This window comes from Leptopilina boulardi, unplaced genomic scaffold, assembly GCF_019393585.1.
Source record: "Leptopilina boulardi isolate dan_hultmark-lab unplaced genomic scaffold, ZJU_Lbou_2.1 LbouV2_165, whole genome shotgun sequence".
Lineage (NCBI taxonomy): Eukaryota > Metazoa > Arthropoda > Insecta > Hymenoptera > Figitidae > Leptopilina > Leptopilina boulardi.
Window position 1 is genome coordinate 4140800 of NW_026137713.1, and position 17260 is coordinate 4158059.

At 31.4% G+C, this 17260-nt stretch overlaps 1 protein-coding gene across 11 annotated transcripts in view; it reads left to right on the forward strand.

Annotated features, from left to right (window-relative positions):
- The first annotated feature begins 11388 nt into the window (after nt 1–11388).
- Nucleotides 11389–17260, forward strand: part of LOC127277372 (homeobox protein cut-like) — an 83760-nt gene continuing 77888 nt past the window's right edge. For 9 of the 11 annotated variants that reach the window (XM_051298463.1, XM_051298468.1, XM_051298465.1 and 6 more), the window contains exons 1-2: nt 11389–11552; nt 15096–16025. In XM_051298463.1, the coding sequence (XP_051154420.1) occupies nt 15918–16025 (108 nt within the window). In that variant the 5' untranslated portion in view covers nt 11389–11552; nt 15096–15917. Of the gene's footprint in view, nt 11553–15089; nt 16026–17260 lie in introns of all 11 variants that reach the window. The other 2 variants (XM_051298474.1, XM_051298464.1) reach the window with 2 other exon arrangements.

Here is a 17260-nt window from a genome sequence, read left to right on the forward strand (position 1 = left end):
TCGAGCGCTTCCGGGGAGAGAGAGAGAGAGAGAGAGAAAGACAGACAGAATCAAGGCAAGCTTGATTGTGAAGCCAATAAATTCTGTTTCCGGTTTGCTACATCCTACACGAATTGTAGGTACATTTCGTTATATTTCATATATAGTGTTTTTCTTAAAAAAAAATTTTTTTTTAATATACTCAATATCATACAATTTTACTACTGCGAAATTTTTTTATTATATGGAAATATTTCTTATTCACAGTACAAATTATTATATATACATATATCTGTGAGTATATATATATATATATATATATATATATAGGTCTTTATGATATAGGTTTGGTACTGCAAATTATCGGCGTTGTATCTAAACTTGACCCACCAACAGGTTTGAGAATTAAGTTAGAAGTTTTGGACAAACATTTAACCTTAATTCTGCGGTTGTGGGAAATGTCATTGCAAAATTTCCATAATATTGACTTATGTTATATAGTGATTTATTGCCTCTGTAGACGTTGTTGACTATATATATATAATTTTAATGGTTAAATAAAATTAAAATATTTTCATGTCTTCGACATGATGGCGTTATAATTTTTTTTCCATTTTAAATAATTCACACACACACACACATACATATATATATATATATATATATATATATATATTAACGAGAGGTGAACTAATTTGTAAACGTACTACGTGCATATCTTGTATAGTCTCCAATACGTGACTTTGATAGACGTTTCCGCGAACTGGTTTCACGATATGTAAAATTCAAGAATTTTTAAGTATAAACCTTGGGCTTGATTAAGTATTTGGAGTAAAAAATTAGTGAAATCGGGTATATTTATATATATAGCGAATAATTTTAACAGACCGAACAATATTATCTCTAAAAACAATTTTTTGACCTACACGGAAAAAAAGAAAAAGTAATTTTTACTACTTTCATAGTAAAACGGGATCTGTCCGATGTTTCTGCGCATCTCTGGCAACTTTTACTCCAAAAATAGTAAAATTTACTATTTTTGTAGTAAATTTTACTGTTCCGTAGTAATTTTTTTACTATTTCTGGAGTAAATTTACTATTTTTGGAGTAAAAGTTGCCAGAGATGCGCAGAAACATCGGACAGATCCCGTTTTACTATGAAAGTAGTAAAAATTACTTTTTCTTTCTTTCCGTGTATTCATATATGAAGTTCAACAAAGAGACAAAAATATGATTCGAAATTTGTTTTCCAATGAGATTTTAATATGAAAATCCTTCTTTTCCGTTCATTCGACTTTCGATCCCTCTGAAGGAACCAATAAATCTGGATCGAGACGAGCAGATCATGGCTACTAAGGACTAAGAAGCTTAAGCCAATATACTCACCCCCTTGATCTCTTTATACTCGAGTGTTGTCTCTTTCATATATACTATATATATATAGATTCCCATCGAAGTTCCCGGCGTAACAAAACTCAAATCTAACTTATTTACATATCTGGCGATGGTGGCAGGAATTACCATATTCCACGTACCTATAACGTGGAATATACGTGCCAACGCATGCGAAGCAAAGAGTATATATGAACTTACGACGTATCGAGGATGAAGAGACCAAAGAACTAAAGAAGGGGATATTTTTTTGAATTCGATAAAAACGTACCTGCAAAAGTAGATCATGTGACACACATGTGCAAATGAAAAGTGTAGTAGCTATGATGGCTCTTTAGGCTGATTGAATTGGTGATGAGGAACCTATTATTGGTACATATATGTGGGGTCTTTTTATTGAGGGACCAGGTGAAAGGACAGGGCAAGGACGCTTCTGTCTTCCGATCGTCCTGCACATCATCGCGCAAAAAAGGGGTTGCGGATCGATGAGCACGGATTAGCATTACTTGCTCGGTTTTTAATGTCTGAATATATCTTACGAATTTTTTTTTTTTTTTTTTGGAGGGGGGACACTTATAAAAAGAATCACACGGCATCAATGCAAAAAAAAAAACAGTGGCTACGATTTATGGGCCTCTTCATATCCCAACTCTCTATCTGTGGGAATTTTATCTTTATTTACTAATTCACGAATTTTTAATCAGCCGCATATTTAGAGAAAAAATCAATATATTTTTATATATATATATATTCATATCCTGCGTTTGAAAAGCTTTTTGAGAAATTCACAATATAAGAAATTCAAAAGAAAATAAAAAAACGAGAGTTTATGAAATATTATATATATATATACAAGTCAATGATAATTTATGATTCGAATAAAAAATGTAAAAATGCCTTTTGACAATATCTCTTTAGCCTTGGAAATAGCACGTATATGAATCTAATTTTGTTTTCAATATCAATAAAATGGCTTTTTCTTCACAAAAGAATAAAAGCAGAATTATTCTCTAGTTTTGCGGTATGGTGAGGGGGTCGATGATAGAAATTATATATATAAGTTCGAAAAAGTCAAATCGGACAGGTAGAGGAAGCATTGTTGGACCAAATATATATATATATATATCTAGATCGAAAGAAATGCGTGGCGCGTTTCAAGCGGAAAGCGATATCCATTCAAGAAACGTCTTCCACATATATAGGTGTCAGAGAATTGGAAACGTTAGACGATGGTACGTCCAACAATAGACGACAGGTAAAAACACTCTTCCAAAAATCTATATATACCGACTGCACACGTATACACTTTTCCTCTCTTAAAACATATTGAAACTGAAGTAGTAATATATATCTGACATTTATTTCGAAAATTTTTAAATTTCGTCAAATGAAATATACAAAACATTATCCAAAAATAATTTAACCCTTTTTAGGATATTCGGATATTATAAGAGAATTTCTTTGCAAAATGGATTTTTTAAAAATAAAAATCAACATTTCAGAAAAAAATATGTGAAATATCGAGGCGCATGATTTTTCCCAAAAATTAAAAAGGTCAAAAATTTAATTGATCGAATTACATTAAGTCGATATTTTATTTGAACGAAATTCTAAATGATCGATATTTAAAATGGTCAACATTTTATTTAGTCGATATTTTATTTGATCGAAAATCTAAATGGTCGATATTTAAAGTGGTCGAAATTTTATTATAGTTAGATATTTTGTTTGGTAAATATTCTAAATGAACGACATTTAAAGTGGTCGATATTTTATTTGTTCGATATTCTAAATGTTAGAAATTTAGAAGCATCGAATTTTAAATTCATCGAAATTTAATTTGGTCGATATTTTAAAAGCTCGACACTTTTTTAGCTATACGAGTTTCCTTTCTATATGTATAGTTTGTCGGTAAAGTACATTGAAATTTTGCGGGAAATTTGAAATTATTGATGTAAATAATAATAACAATATAGAGAGGAAACTCGTATAGCTAAAAAAAATGTCGAGCTTTTAAAATATCGACCAAATTAAATTTCGATGGATATAAAATTCGATGCTTCTAAATTTCTATCATTTAGAATATCGAACAAATAAAATATCGACCACTTTAAATGTGGATCATTTAGAATATCGACCAAACAAAATATCGAACTAATAAAATTTCGACCACTTTAAATGTCGATCATTTAGAATTTCGACCAAATAAAATATCGTCTAAATAAAATTTCGACCACTTTAAATGTCGATCATTTAGAATTTCGATCAAATAAAATATCGACTAAATAAAATGTCGACTTTCATAACTGTCGTTCTTTTAGAATTTCGACTAAATAAAATATCGACTTAAAGTAATTCGATCAATTAAAATTTCGAACTTTTTAATTTTTGGAAAAAATCATGCACCTCGAAATATCAATTTTATTGTTATATAAATAAAAAAAACGAATAGCAATTATTGAACCACTCGAATCTCGAAGATCACAGCACTTCAAGTCCATAAAACGTACGTGACACCTTGAAATCCTTGGAAAGAAAAAACACATTAAACTTTTCAGAGAGGGCAAAATTGTATTATCCAACCCATTGGGATAAATATAATATAAAGGCATTAGTAGCATTTTGCCCCTTAATATATTATTATTATTCCTTCTTTGAGGGATCGTCTGCGTGCACATTCAATAGATATGGACGCGATGACATAGAGAAAGAGGAGTATATATATATATATATATATATATATATATATATATATATATAGATTCTTTCAGGACCCTGGGTCGGTCGCCTGCGCAAATGCATATGGACGATGCAAATTTCTTCGTATGCAAATTACTGGGAGCTATGCAAATGTCTAAACATGTGTTCGTCTTCGAACCCTTCTTCTGTGCTGCTCTCTCCGCGCTTCAGATTCCCCTCTCCTTTCTCCGCATCCCTCATCATTTTTCCACCCTCTGGGACCCCCCCCTTTCGAAGATGATCGGAACGCGTCTATTTTGCATATCTTGGATATTTCCTCTCATTGTTATACCTATTGTACCGTGGGTTCTCGCGCGTCCGGATGCATATGGGACGATTCCCTTTCCAATCGTTTATATATATATATAAATGCAAGCCATTAATCCAAATCTCTTTTGAATCTGTTTATATATACATAAAGACGGATTGACAGATAGTTTCGAGTGTTCCCAGGCATTCATTTTTAACTAATGTATTTTAAAAATATTCCTCTTTGCATCAATTTCACTATAAATTTGAAATAGGAGAAAAAAAACCAATGTTTCATTCGGTAAAGCAAAATGATATCCCTCCCTCACAATACCGGATATTTAAGTATATCCTAGGGATATTTGATTCCTGCGGCTTGGACATCCCTAGGATATCCTGGGGATGTCCTAGAATATCATCTGGATACCAAACCGCCGAAAGCAAATGGATAGGATGTTCCAGGGATATTCTTAAATATCCACATTGCTGTGATGAATAATCAAACCAGTTTTGATTTAAAAACAGTATATTTAATTCAATTTATAACTGCCATTTCTGATGGCACAAATATAACGTATAGTGTGTTACGTGAAAATAATTAAAAGCAATGATTGAATTTATATAAGGAACGGAAGTTAATAAATTATAAGAGGAACGTGAGAAAATGTCAGAAACACAACCCCTAATCTGAGTAGTTGAAATAACCCTAACGTGGTCGGGTTTTGCTAATTAGCATATCGAAATTACAAAATAATCGAGCACAGATCGAAGGAGTCTCTCTCTCTCTTTCATATATATATATATATATGCAACAGTATAAACTATATATATATACAAAGAAGTGCTTGCTTTCGTAGTCATTTTTTCGTATTGTTTGAAACCAGTTCACATACATCGTTTATGGGCGTATCAAATCTAGACTATATATGCTCCTTATAAAATCCTTCCCTTATAATTCCCTTCGCGAATTATATAATTATCCTTCACCGCACATTCGATTCCTCTACTATACCTGGACCGTAATTCTTTCTTCCAATATGAAACAAAACCGTTTCATTTTAAAAAATCAAAGGTGTTTTTTATATTTATTTAAATTATCCCAGGTGAAAAAATTAACATTACTAACGTTACTAATGTTACTAACGTATCTATAAAAAAATTAAGAGTTTCTAAAATATATTTTCACAGAAACTTGGCCACTACTTTCCCATTACCACTTTCACTTCCACTTAAACTTTTTCTAATTCTCATTCGCATTTCCATTCTCACTTCTACTCTTTCTAATTCTCATTCCCACTTCACTTCAACTTTGTCTAATTTTCATTCCCATTTCCACTTTTTTATATTCATTGCTACTTCCACTTTTTCTAATTTTCATTTCCATTCCTATTTCCACTTCCAGTTTTTTATATTCATATTGCCACTGCCACTTTTTCTAATTTTCATTCTCATTCCTATTTCCACTTGTTTCAATTTTCATTCCCATTTTATCTTTCACTTTTTTATTTTCATTACAACTTTTTTATATTTTCACTCCCACTTCCATTCCTAATTTTTTAAATTTCCATTATCACTTTCACTTTTTCTAATTTCCATCCATGGTAATTAAAAAAAGTGGAAATGGTTAGGTAAATAGAAATTAGAAAGAGTTTTAGTCGAAATGGCAACAGCTAATGAAAATTAGAAGTGGAAAAAATGGGAGTAGAAGTGGGAATGAAAATTAGAAAACAGGAAGTGGGAATAAAAATTAGAAAAAGTGGAAGTGGAAGTGGTAATGAAAATAAAAAAGTGAAAATGGGAATGAAAATTAGAAGTGAAAGTGTAAATGAGGATTAGAAAGAGTGGAAGTGGGAATGGAAGTGCGAATGAGAATTAGAAAAAGTGGAAGTGAAAGTGGTAATGTAAATAAAAAAGTGAAAGTGAAAATGGGCATGAAAATTATAAAAAGTGGAAGTGAAAATGGGAATGAGAATTAGAAAGGCAAAGTTTCTGCAAAAATACAATTTAGAAACATTTTAATTTTTTTATAGGTACTAACGTTAGTAACATTAGTAACGTTAGTAATATTAGTAACGGTAGTAATGTTAATTTTTCTACCTGAGATTTTATATGCATTAATTATTATTTTATTATAGGTATTAATATAAAAATTTTTTCCGGATATTCACCGGCCTTTAGAAAATGGATCCTACGTATATTCTCAGGATATCCAAATTTTCGGAACCAGCGCAATATTCGTTGCTGTGAGGAATTGTTTTACAAATTTAACTATATATATCAAAGTACACTATATTCAAATAATATTCATATTCATTTACAAATAAATGTAATGCCAAACCATATATATATATATACCAAGTTCTTAATTGTGTATCCCAATGGTTAATTTAATCCAGTGAAATTTGAATTTGTGAAAGTTATTAAAATCTTTATGGTATTTTAATTAAATTATTTCATTCAAGGGAGGGAGAGAGAGAGAGAGAGAGTAAGTTGGGGATTTTGCGCGCGCAAAGTTCCATTTTAGCTACTCTCATGCAGAGTATATATATATGGAAGAGGTTTGAATTGCGTGAAGACGGTTGCAGCATGCTGATTGTTTTACAATGTTACTGAATAATTGCTGGAAAATGGTTTCGCGGCGACCAAGCAAACGCCGCCACTGATACACTATATACACGTGCGGGCCACAACGATGGCCGACGGAGATAGGTGCTAAATTCCTCTTTGCTCCGAATTAATCTCGGTTGGAATGTGACTCCCACCATATATATATATATACTATAAACTCGACTTCATGAACTTGCGCCGCACTGGACTTTCTCTCTCTCTCTCTCTCTCTCTCTCTCTCTCTCTCTTACCCCACAAATTGATTCTATTAATTGTCGCACTAAAATCAATTGAAAAACTTTTTTTTTATAATGAATCTTATTTTTATCCCTCACTGTTTCATGAGAAACAATAAGGCGATAAATATATATAGAGATGGAAAAAAAAATTCCCACACATATTAAAAAAAAAGTTTAAATTATAAAATATACGAGAATTAGAGAACCAAAAAAGCAGGTCAACCAATCAAACTGCACGTTTAACTCTCTGAGTTTCAAGAGCGCTCTCATCAGGTTACTCTCTCTCTCTCTCTCTCTCTCTCTCTCTCTCTCTCTCTCTCTGTTTTGTACTTGCAATGCAGCCGTGTATAAATCATAATGACAATCGCCTTGTGTTTGTTCGATCGGTCGCACATGAAGCTCCTTTCGGCATATATCCTTGCATAAATTAAACCGGATATCATATATATATATACCAACAAGAGAGGAAGCAACCCGTGTGTGCGCGTCTGTGTATATATTATTGTCAATGAGAAATTTCGGTATATATAACAATTCAAAAAGTTTATTAATATGTATTGCATTTTTACTCGTTGGTCGTCAAGATCAGATCGCGTTAATTTAAGTTTCATCTCTCAACCCCTTATATTCTTTATTTTCAAAATTATCTTACGAATGAAATATCTTTTGTGTTAAAAGTGAGATAGGATATATAATAGAATAATCTTATATATATATACAAAGAAGGATATAAATATGGATGAAATAACATTAAAAATGGTAAGTCATATTTTTATATATGTGTATGCTAAGGTATGCAAAAATTAATTTTTTTTTTTTGCATTTTTGTGAGATTCATCAAGAATCAGCAAAATAAATATAGTATTTAAGTTACAATGATAGTATAATGATCTGATTCATAAAATTAACATATAGTTATACAATTATTATTATATATACACAACCATTGGAGGATTGGGAATCAGACACACAAACGTGAAACCATCATTATTATATACCTTGAAATTCCAGGAATACAAAGTGCTATCGCTTGTAATCGTCTATTCCCTCTATGAGTATATAGACTGGTGTTAAGTGTCACACGTAATGCGAAATACGATCTCATGGTTATCCTGTCCTACATTGCCAGTCGTTTTATAATCGAGTCACATTGTAACCGCATGTATTCATTTAATGATCTTATAAAGCGAAAATGAAAACATTGCAAACAAAAGCTTTGTTTTATATGTTCCAAAGAGAGAGAGGGAGAGAGAGAGAGAGAGAGAGATAGTTCAAGACACTTTACTGACAGAACAAATTCCTTTTAGTTAAATAAAAAGAAAAAAAATGCAATCATATCACATGCTGATATGAACAATATAATGTATATAATAAATAGATAATTACATTGTTCTCTTTCAATATAAATATTTATAAAAATGTAAATCTATTTTTGAATCATAAAAAAGTGAAAAAAAATATTTTATATTAAAAGTATATCAATAAATTATAAAACAACTCAGAAATTAAATAAAATTAATTAGAATTTTATATATATATATTTGAATTGATTGAACATTTTGAAATTTTTGTTTAGACAGCTTATATACAAAAATGAGTACACATGCGAACAATTCCAGCAATTGAATGCTGCAAAAAAAAAAAAATGTATATATGGTAATAACATTTCTGGGAACCAGATTTGCGAAAGAATTACAACAAACTCATTTTTGCCATATCGTTTGTAAATGTTACATAAGATTTTCAATCTCGATTTAAAAACCGCTTCTGTTCTTGGCCGACCAGCTCGCGTCTTAAGCCGGAAGTATATATATATCTTATATTCGAAGATCGTTTCAAACTAAATAGAATATAAGGAACTTGAATCAAATCCGCTGCGTTAGCAAACGTAGCATTACATATTGGTTGCATCAGGTAAAATCGCAATATATGTGAAATAAGAGATGAAAGTATTGAACTTTTCGAAATACTATAGTTGCATATATATATATATATATATATATAGAGAGAGAGATTGAGTTGAAACTCAAGATAAAAACTTGAAACAGAATGACTGTCCGCACTCGAGAAAAGTGGGGAGATAAAGGATAGCACCTGCGCGCTAGAGTTCACCCCTTTTAAGCGCATGCTCTTACTTTATAGTATAAACCCTTCCGCCACCCAACCAAGCTTTGACTTCCAATGCGATTGGAAATAAGATCTGCTGGACGACCAAATAGCTATATATATATATATACTTTTTTTTACGAGAATCTCTCCATATTAAAAAGAAAAGATCTTAAAACATATATATTTAATAACCAATATAAGACACTAAATGTCTTCTATATTAGAAAACATTTTAATAGTTAAAATAAAATTTAAGACACTTTGAAAAAAACTAAAAAAAATAATCATAAATTCTGAATTTGTCATTAAAACAGATATTTTTAGTGATTATTAATATTTAACAAGTGTCTTACTTAAACTTAAAATTTCTCAAATTATGATTTATGAAAATAATTGTGAAAATACCGAATATATTTGCACTTATGTTCTGTTTCAAAAACTGGTGTTTCAATTTAAGAAATTTTTTAGTATATACTACAAAAGCCATTTTTTTGTACTAAAAATGTCAAAATAAGAAATTTTTTTTATTGTTTCTTAGATGGTAAAATAGTTTCAAGATACCAAAAATGTCTTTAGTAAGACACTACTTTCCGTTTTACTCATACGATTAGACAATTTAATAAGAGAAAGTTTAAATTTAAACGATACTAGAAATATCTTAATTAAAGACACTAAATATGTATATCAAAATAAGACACTTTTTTAAAAAATAAATTCGGTATTTCATAAATATTTTCATAAATAAGGTTATTTTGAGACATTTTTAATATTAACTTTGAATATTATTAAGACTCATTTAACAATGTAAAAACTAGGTGTCTTGTGGGAAGCCGCATTTTTAAGACATTTTTGTCTTGTCTTAGATTTCGACCAAGCAGATAACGTCTTAGGTATATATATTTCTAACCAATCAGATAATTCGAGACAACCCTCACAGCACCGGATATTTAAGGATATCCCTAGGACATCCTGGGGATATCCATTGCCTTACGGCGGTTTGGATATCCCTAGGATATCCTGGGGATATCCATTGCCTTGCGGCGGTTTTGATATCCCAGGGATGTCGCAGGATATCCTCAGGATGTCCGAGGGATATCCAAACCGCCACAAGCAAATGGATATCCCCAGGATGTCCCAGGGATATCCTTAAATATCCGGTGCTGTGGGGGAACCTTAAGACACCTAATGCCTTAAAACAAGACACCTATAAGACACTAATGTGTAACAAATTATATTAAATATACTGCAAAAAGAAGTATCTTTTAAGATGTTTTGGTAACGTTTTTAAGACATTAAGATGAAAACGATACCACTATACTTAAAATAAGATATTTCTTTTTTCATGTGTAATTTTCAACTGAATTTATTTCTAATTTTCTTATCGAATAAAAAAGATAAATATAATATATTTTTCAAAGAAAAATTTTGAATATATTATAACTATATCTTCGTATGGATATATGTAAAATGCATTGGAATCAGCAAAGCTGATCAAAATCGAAGGTCGACGTTTCTGATCGTCCCGTTAAAGTCACCGATACTTCCAATATATCTATCTCTCGTATATAGAGGACATCCCGATAGTTGCGCGTGTTTGGTGGTGAATCCCGGTGAAGCGAAGGGTAGAGAGTGCGACGATTGGCAATAGTGGGGGAGAAAGGCGCATCGCATCTCTTCTATGAAATTTCAGTAGAGGGGATGCCACCCCCGTTTGTATGCCTTCATCTCAGTTTTATCATCAATCCGCTGTATGGCGCCACCGACTGGCCTACACTCTTGCTTTCCCTAGTTACCTCATCGGCATAACTATTGTCCCACATGATTATAAATCACATTCATTGATTTTAGTTTGTAAATTTTTTTTTTTTTTTCATCAATAAATTAATATTTAATTGAGAAAAATAATTATTACAATGTGTTTTTCAAAAAATAGAATAAAATTTATTATAAATGGAAAAGATTAGTTAGAAAGAAATTTTTAGGGTCAATAGTTTTGCAAGGGGGGATGAAAGTGCGTACAGCGGAGGGATGACTAGCGAGGGCTGCAGAAACCGAGTTCGAGTTTAGTCTCGGCCAGAACACAGGCCTAACAGGACCCTTCACAATCGTACGTCCATATATATATAGTTATAATAAATATATATATATATATATACAAATACGTGCATATATATCTATATCATCAATGAGACAAATCAACACAAGTCTCTCGTGACATCGTTCCAGTTTTATCACTTAGTACGTACCACTATGTCCAGTGTTTATTTATTTTTCCCACCCCCTTGATTCCAAAAAATTTTTGAACCGCCGAAAGTGAATTTTTTTTTTTAAAACACACCAGTGAGTTTTTTTTTTTTAAGTTCTGTGATTGTGATTTTTTTATAAGTGGTCCATACTTTCTTGCTCAATTATATATTGTTTCCAATTGAAGAACAGTGATGAAATTTTTACTTTTTTTTTTTTTTTTGACGAAGTGAAAATTTCATATGGGTTATATAAAGTTATTTTCTAAAAATTATAGTGAAAATTTTATTTTTGTAAAATTTCTTAAATTATATTCAGAAATTTTTTTCAATATTTTACAAAAAAAAATTTAGTGTTTTTTTTTCTCCGAGAAAAAAATAACTGTTTTGTTTTTAAGTAGGAGAAAAAAATGTTTGTCATCAGTATGAAAAATACGTGCGCATAAAATCGGTAGTGCTTTTAAAGAATAAAATGTCAGTTTGAAAGTCGAACCGAGTTGCCAGAAACGTGACCATAGGTCGGATTCTTGATCGTCTCGACTACTACATACTATAATACTCTGCCCTTTATCTCACTATAAGGAGTGCGGTCAACCAACTTCTCTTGCTCCGCCTCTCTCTCTTTATCATATACATACATTCTATATAGAAAAGATTTCTCTTACAAAATTTGAAACTTGTGCGATAAAAATTAGAATTTTTTTAATTTTTCCCACAAGTTTCAAAAAAAATTCACCCATCTTGTACAATTCGTGTATTAATTGAATAGAAATAATGATAAATATTGAGAAAGAAAAAAAAATTGCGATAAATCGCCCGCAGTGAAATTTTTCGAGTATTAGAAATGACAGAAAAAAAAAGAAAATTACGAATGGCAATTGTATTATTCGTGAAAAACCGAATTACAAATTCTCATGATGCTTTTATCTTATCGTTGAAGAAAAATTTGCTTACTCCTGCGCCTATATGGAAAGGGAGAGATGTCCCTGAGCGCGGCTCTTGAACTTGTGAAGAAACCGACGAAGGCGTTTATCCTTTAAGATATTATTACAATCGCGCTAGATGAAGACGAGGCCCTGTCCCCCTTGATGCCGACTTTTATCGCGTGAAATGGTATTGAGTAGCGTGCGACTTGAAAAATTTGCATTCCTTCTAATTTATAAAAATAAAATTTCAAAAATTAATTTGTAATAAATAAAATTAATATTTAAAAAAAAATATATAGAAAAGAATGAGATATTTCGAAAAAGGAATTTTTTAACTTAACATATGTTTTGCTTATTAGATCGTAGATATATATTTCTTATACGGACCAATAGACAGACAGATGGACAAATACCTATAAAGTATTATTTTTAAAAATAATATCTTTTGATGTAACGATAATAGATATAAAAAAAAATTGAATTTTCTCTCTAATAAGGACAAGAAATAAATAGAATGAAATTTGACTTTTGAGGGAGAAAGTTAAAAGCCACGGAGATGAATGCACGCGCGGCGGACAGTTTTGCTTCTATATAGCGTTGACAAACTAATCCTCGTTCTATACACGGTTGTGATCGTAAAGCAACCGTTGACAACTGGTTGTCATATAATCGTAGGCGTTTGGAACGATAAATATTGGTAACGCTATATTCATAACCCTTGCTAGTTCGAAGTTTAAAGCTCACTTAACCATTTCACTCTTGTTATGCGTCTTTACACTACATTTAATAAATTATTTACCCGCACTAGTCCGTGTTTAAACTTTTTTTTTTTATATTTGTCTTTGAAAATCAATTTCCACGTTGTATATTTTTCAATCTTTATATTAAAAACAAAATTATTTTAATCATTGCTTTAAAATGAAATTTATTTTTAAAAACAAAAAATTCGAAAATAATTTATTTAAAATTCGTTCAAATATTTAAATATATATATATATATTAATGTAAAAAATAATTTTTTTTAAAGAAAATTTGTTAATATAAGCATACTTTAAAGAAATGAGATGAAAATTACTAAACTATTTTGTAAAATTAATTAATTCATCGTTTCTGGCTTCTATGTGCGGTAATAATGCATATATATATATATATACTGTGTGTGCAAAACCAAACGCTTATTTTAACGCGGGTGTGAAGTTCGCGATACCTTGGTAAAAGGCGGTGTATATATAGTGGGTATAACCCTTTCTGAACAGCTATTATCCGCACGCGTTGTACTATTAGCCTATTTTTTATATATGACATAAGGGGGCTCTCTCCTGGTTTAATACACCTCATATAACTATCTTCTCACCTGAGGGCGGTACAAATGTGTCACGTTTCTCAGAGATTTCACAATTATATATATCCCTATCGTGACAATTTTTTTTTTTTTTTCTTTTTTCAAAACTTGGTGTTATATTGAGGAGGTATAGAAACTTCAAACTTTTATTTTAATCGACAAAAAAAAGGGGGTTGTGAAAGTGTGAACTTATCATGAACTATATAATTTAACTGTGAATTATTAATTGAAACTTTAACCTTTCCGTGTATAAAAAAAAATATGTCGATTCGATTTCAGAGAAAATTATAATTGAGCAAGAAAGATGTAAAATGTTTTTTGATTTTTTTTTTTTTTTTTTACGAAGAATGAACTGGTGAGTTTGTTGAATCAGTTTATTTATTGTGAATCTGTCGCCTTTTAGAAACGATATTTATTTTCATTCAGGGGCAATTATACAATGCCTTATATAACTGCAATTATTATTATTATTATTCTTTTTTTATTAAAAGTTCTTTTAAGAATGAGATAATATCAACATAAAAAGAATCGAGATATAAAAAAAAAATAATTTTGCAATAAAAATTTTATTTTATAAATGTAATTTGTTAAATGAATTTATTTATAATATAAACATTACATTTTTTAAAATGAATTTTAATAATAAGTTAATTAAATGTTTAAATTTCTTAATAAATTTATTTAAAAAAAAAAAATAATAATATTGATGATAATTTTGAAATATTAAATTTAAGGAATTAAAAATAAAAGTTCAAGCCCTTTAAAATCGTGAGAATGTCGGTTTTCTGATTATTTTAGGGATAAAACCGACATTTCAAGTACGAATTCGAAGGACACCTCAGGGACATTACTTTATCCGGTATCGAAAAAGGCGACCGATTCGTTCACATCATCAAGAAAAGGGGTTCGAGAAAAACTAGCGATTGGCAGGACGGGATTGGAAAGGGGCGGCAGGCGCCTAGGTCGGGGAGTTGAAACTACGAGATCCTCGTTTAGGTGCCACCTTGCCAGCCTCCGCTTCTTTCCAGTGGAATCCCACTCCAAAAGTTATATCTCCACCCCCCCCCTCTCTCTTTTCTCACTATGTGAAATGTTGCTTTCAGTCGGCGGTTCACTCACAATGGAGGGGATGTGTATTGCTACTCGATTCGTCACTCAGTGGGTTGGCTTAACCCCCACTTTGCCAACTAAGCGCCTCCCATCCCCTCCATTTAACCCATCGCCCTCCCACCAGGCAATGCATCGGTCCTCCGGTAGCTCTTAGTTTCAGGTTAGGAGCCTGCTAGGAAGGGTCTCTTTCTCTTGTTGGATCGAATAAGGAGCAACCCTTTTTTTTTCAAAACGAAAAAAAAAAAGTGATTCACATCAATCGGATTATTGACCTGGCATGGTTGATTAAATCATCAACATCATTGGAACAATTATTAACGGATAAAATTAAAAAAACGATCTTTGTGCAAAAAAAGTGTTTTGTGGAACGATTTTTCAAATCGGTTATTGTGCAACAGTGGGATTAGAGTGAACTAACGTTAATTAAGTGCATAAACGAGTGTCACAAATTTATAGTGTTGAAACTGATGATCATAACAATGCCTCGTTGTCGGGTTCGACATCGTTTTATAGTTAAACCGCTGATGGTTTAAATAAACAAAACAAGGAGAATCCCAAAAAATTGCGCCACATATTTTATTTGGCGAGGAAACAAAAAAAATTTCGGTTTTTTTTTATTAAATGAGCCAGTGATTTGTGGCATCGATGCCGAAACGAAAATTAAAGTGATTTTGCTAGCAGAATCTTGTGGTGGAACTTGTGGCGCTCGCGCGTGTGTTTTGTGTGTGTGCGTGAGAGAGTGTGAATTGTTTTGGGACCGCCGGAGAAGATCGAAGCCGTCAAAGTGGCTTCGTCACTGGGGCTCCAGGGGCCTTCTGCGCCAATCGGGGCCCAATTATTGGCTTCTGGCGGTACAGAGAATCATGCGCCCGCTACAATTTATCACGCTAATTTGGTAACTGGTACCAATAATAACATCGTGACAACGGCACTTCAACAGCCACTTCTTAATTCATTAAATTCTGCTGTCTCTCTAAAAGACATGCAGGCCTCTGCTGAAGCAAGTACCTTCGATCTCCAGGCAATGCAGTCCATGGAATGGCTCTTCAGAAAGGAACGTATCTACTTGCTCATGCAATTCTGGCAACAGGTAAGTTCTACTCTCATTTATTTGGCGTTGAAAAAAAAAATCCTTTTTCCCAAATTTAATGAAAGACGAGAAAAATAATTATTAGAATTTCAAAAAAAAATTTGAAAAGTGTACAACTAGGGGTGAGATAATCCGGAGGGTTGGAATGTTGTACGCCAGTAGGTCGAACGTTTAACTGTCAGAGGAAGTCCGATCGGGATAGGGAACGAGGTCGAATGTAGAATGCAACTAAACATTGCCCCCGATGGCAGGAAAGCTATTGTCAAAACACTGAATGAAAAACAAATTTGCAAATATATACTCACCGTAGTTAAATTAATCAGTCTTGAATATCTCAAAAACATTAATACCGAAACTAATTACAAATTTTTCAAAAGGATTTTTTTACAACAAATTTTTCTTATATAATAGTTTTCAATATTATTTTAAAAATTTTAAAATTCGATTTACATTTTTTTCCCCAATATTTAAATAAATTCATCGAAGAGAAAAAAATATTAATTATTTAAATTTTGTAAAGCGTGCCGAATCGAATATAATATTGATATATAAATAAGATTTAAAGATAATTTGACAGACAAAGATTCTGTATTATAATTTAAATTCGGAGAGAAATTTCGTTTATATAGGATAATATATATAGAAGGGGGGTATGAAGAAAATCAAGACATCATTTTGAGAATAGATCTTTATTGAGAATATAGAGATTATTAACTAAATGTTGTAGCAATGATCTTACACTGATGCAAAAGTTATATATATATATGTATAAAGCTCAATTTTGGGCGAAGCAATTACCGTTCATCTAAATGACTTGAAATTAAGCACCGGTCGACCTAAATAATTCATTCTCGCCATCACTTGAAGCGCTATCTAATATTAAATTTGTAAATCTGTACCCGAAAATCATATAGATGATTGACACACATCAGATAATATCGTTATAAATGATCATCAAAAATGATGGTTTTTGGCGCGCATAAAAGATGAGAATTGTATCGAAAACCGTTGCGAATTTCATTTACGAGATATTTCTATCTTTCTTAACTGGCGTATATATATATATTTCGGAGCACCAATTGACTTTGATTGGCGTTAAGAATATAAGTTCCGGAAAATTAACGACTTTACGCTTCGATATATTATGGCGTTCGTTTCGCTCCAATCAATCTCGATAATATAATACTTTTCCCCGCTAGGATAATTTCTATATAAATACATATATATATAAGTTC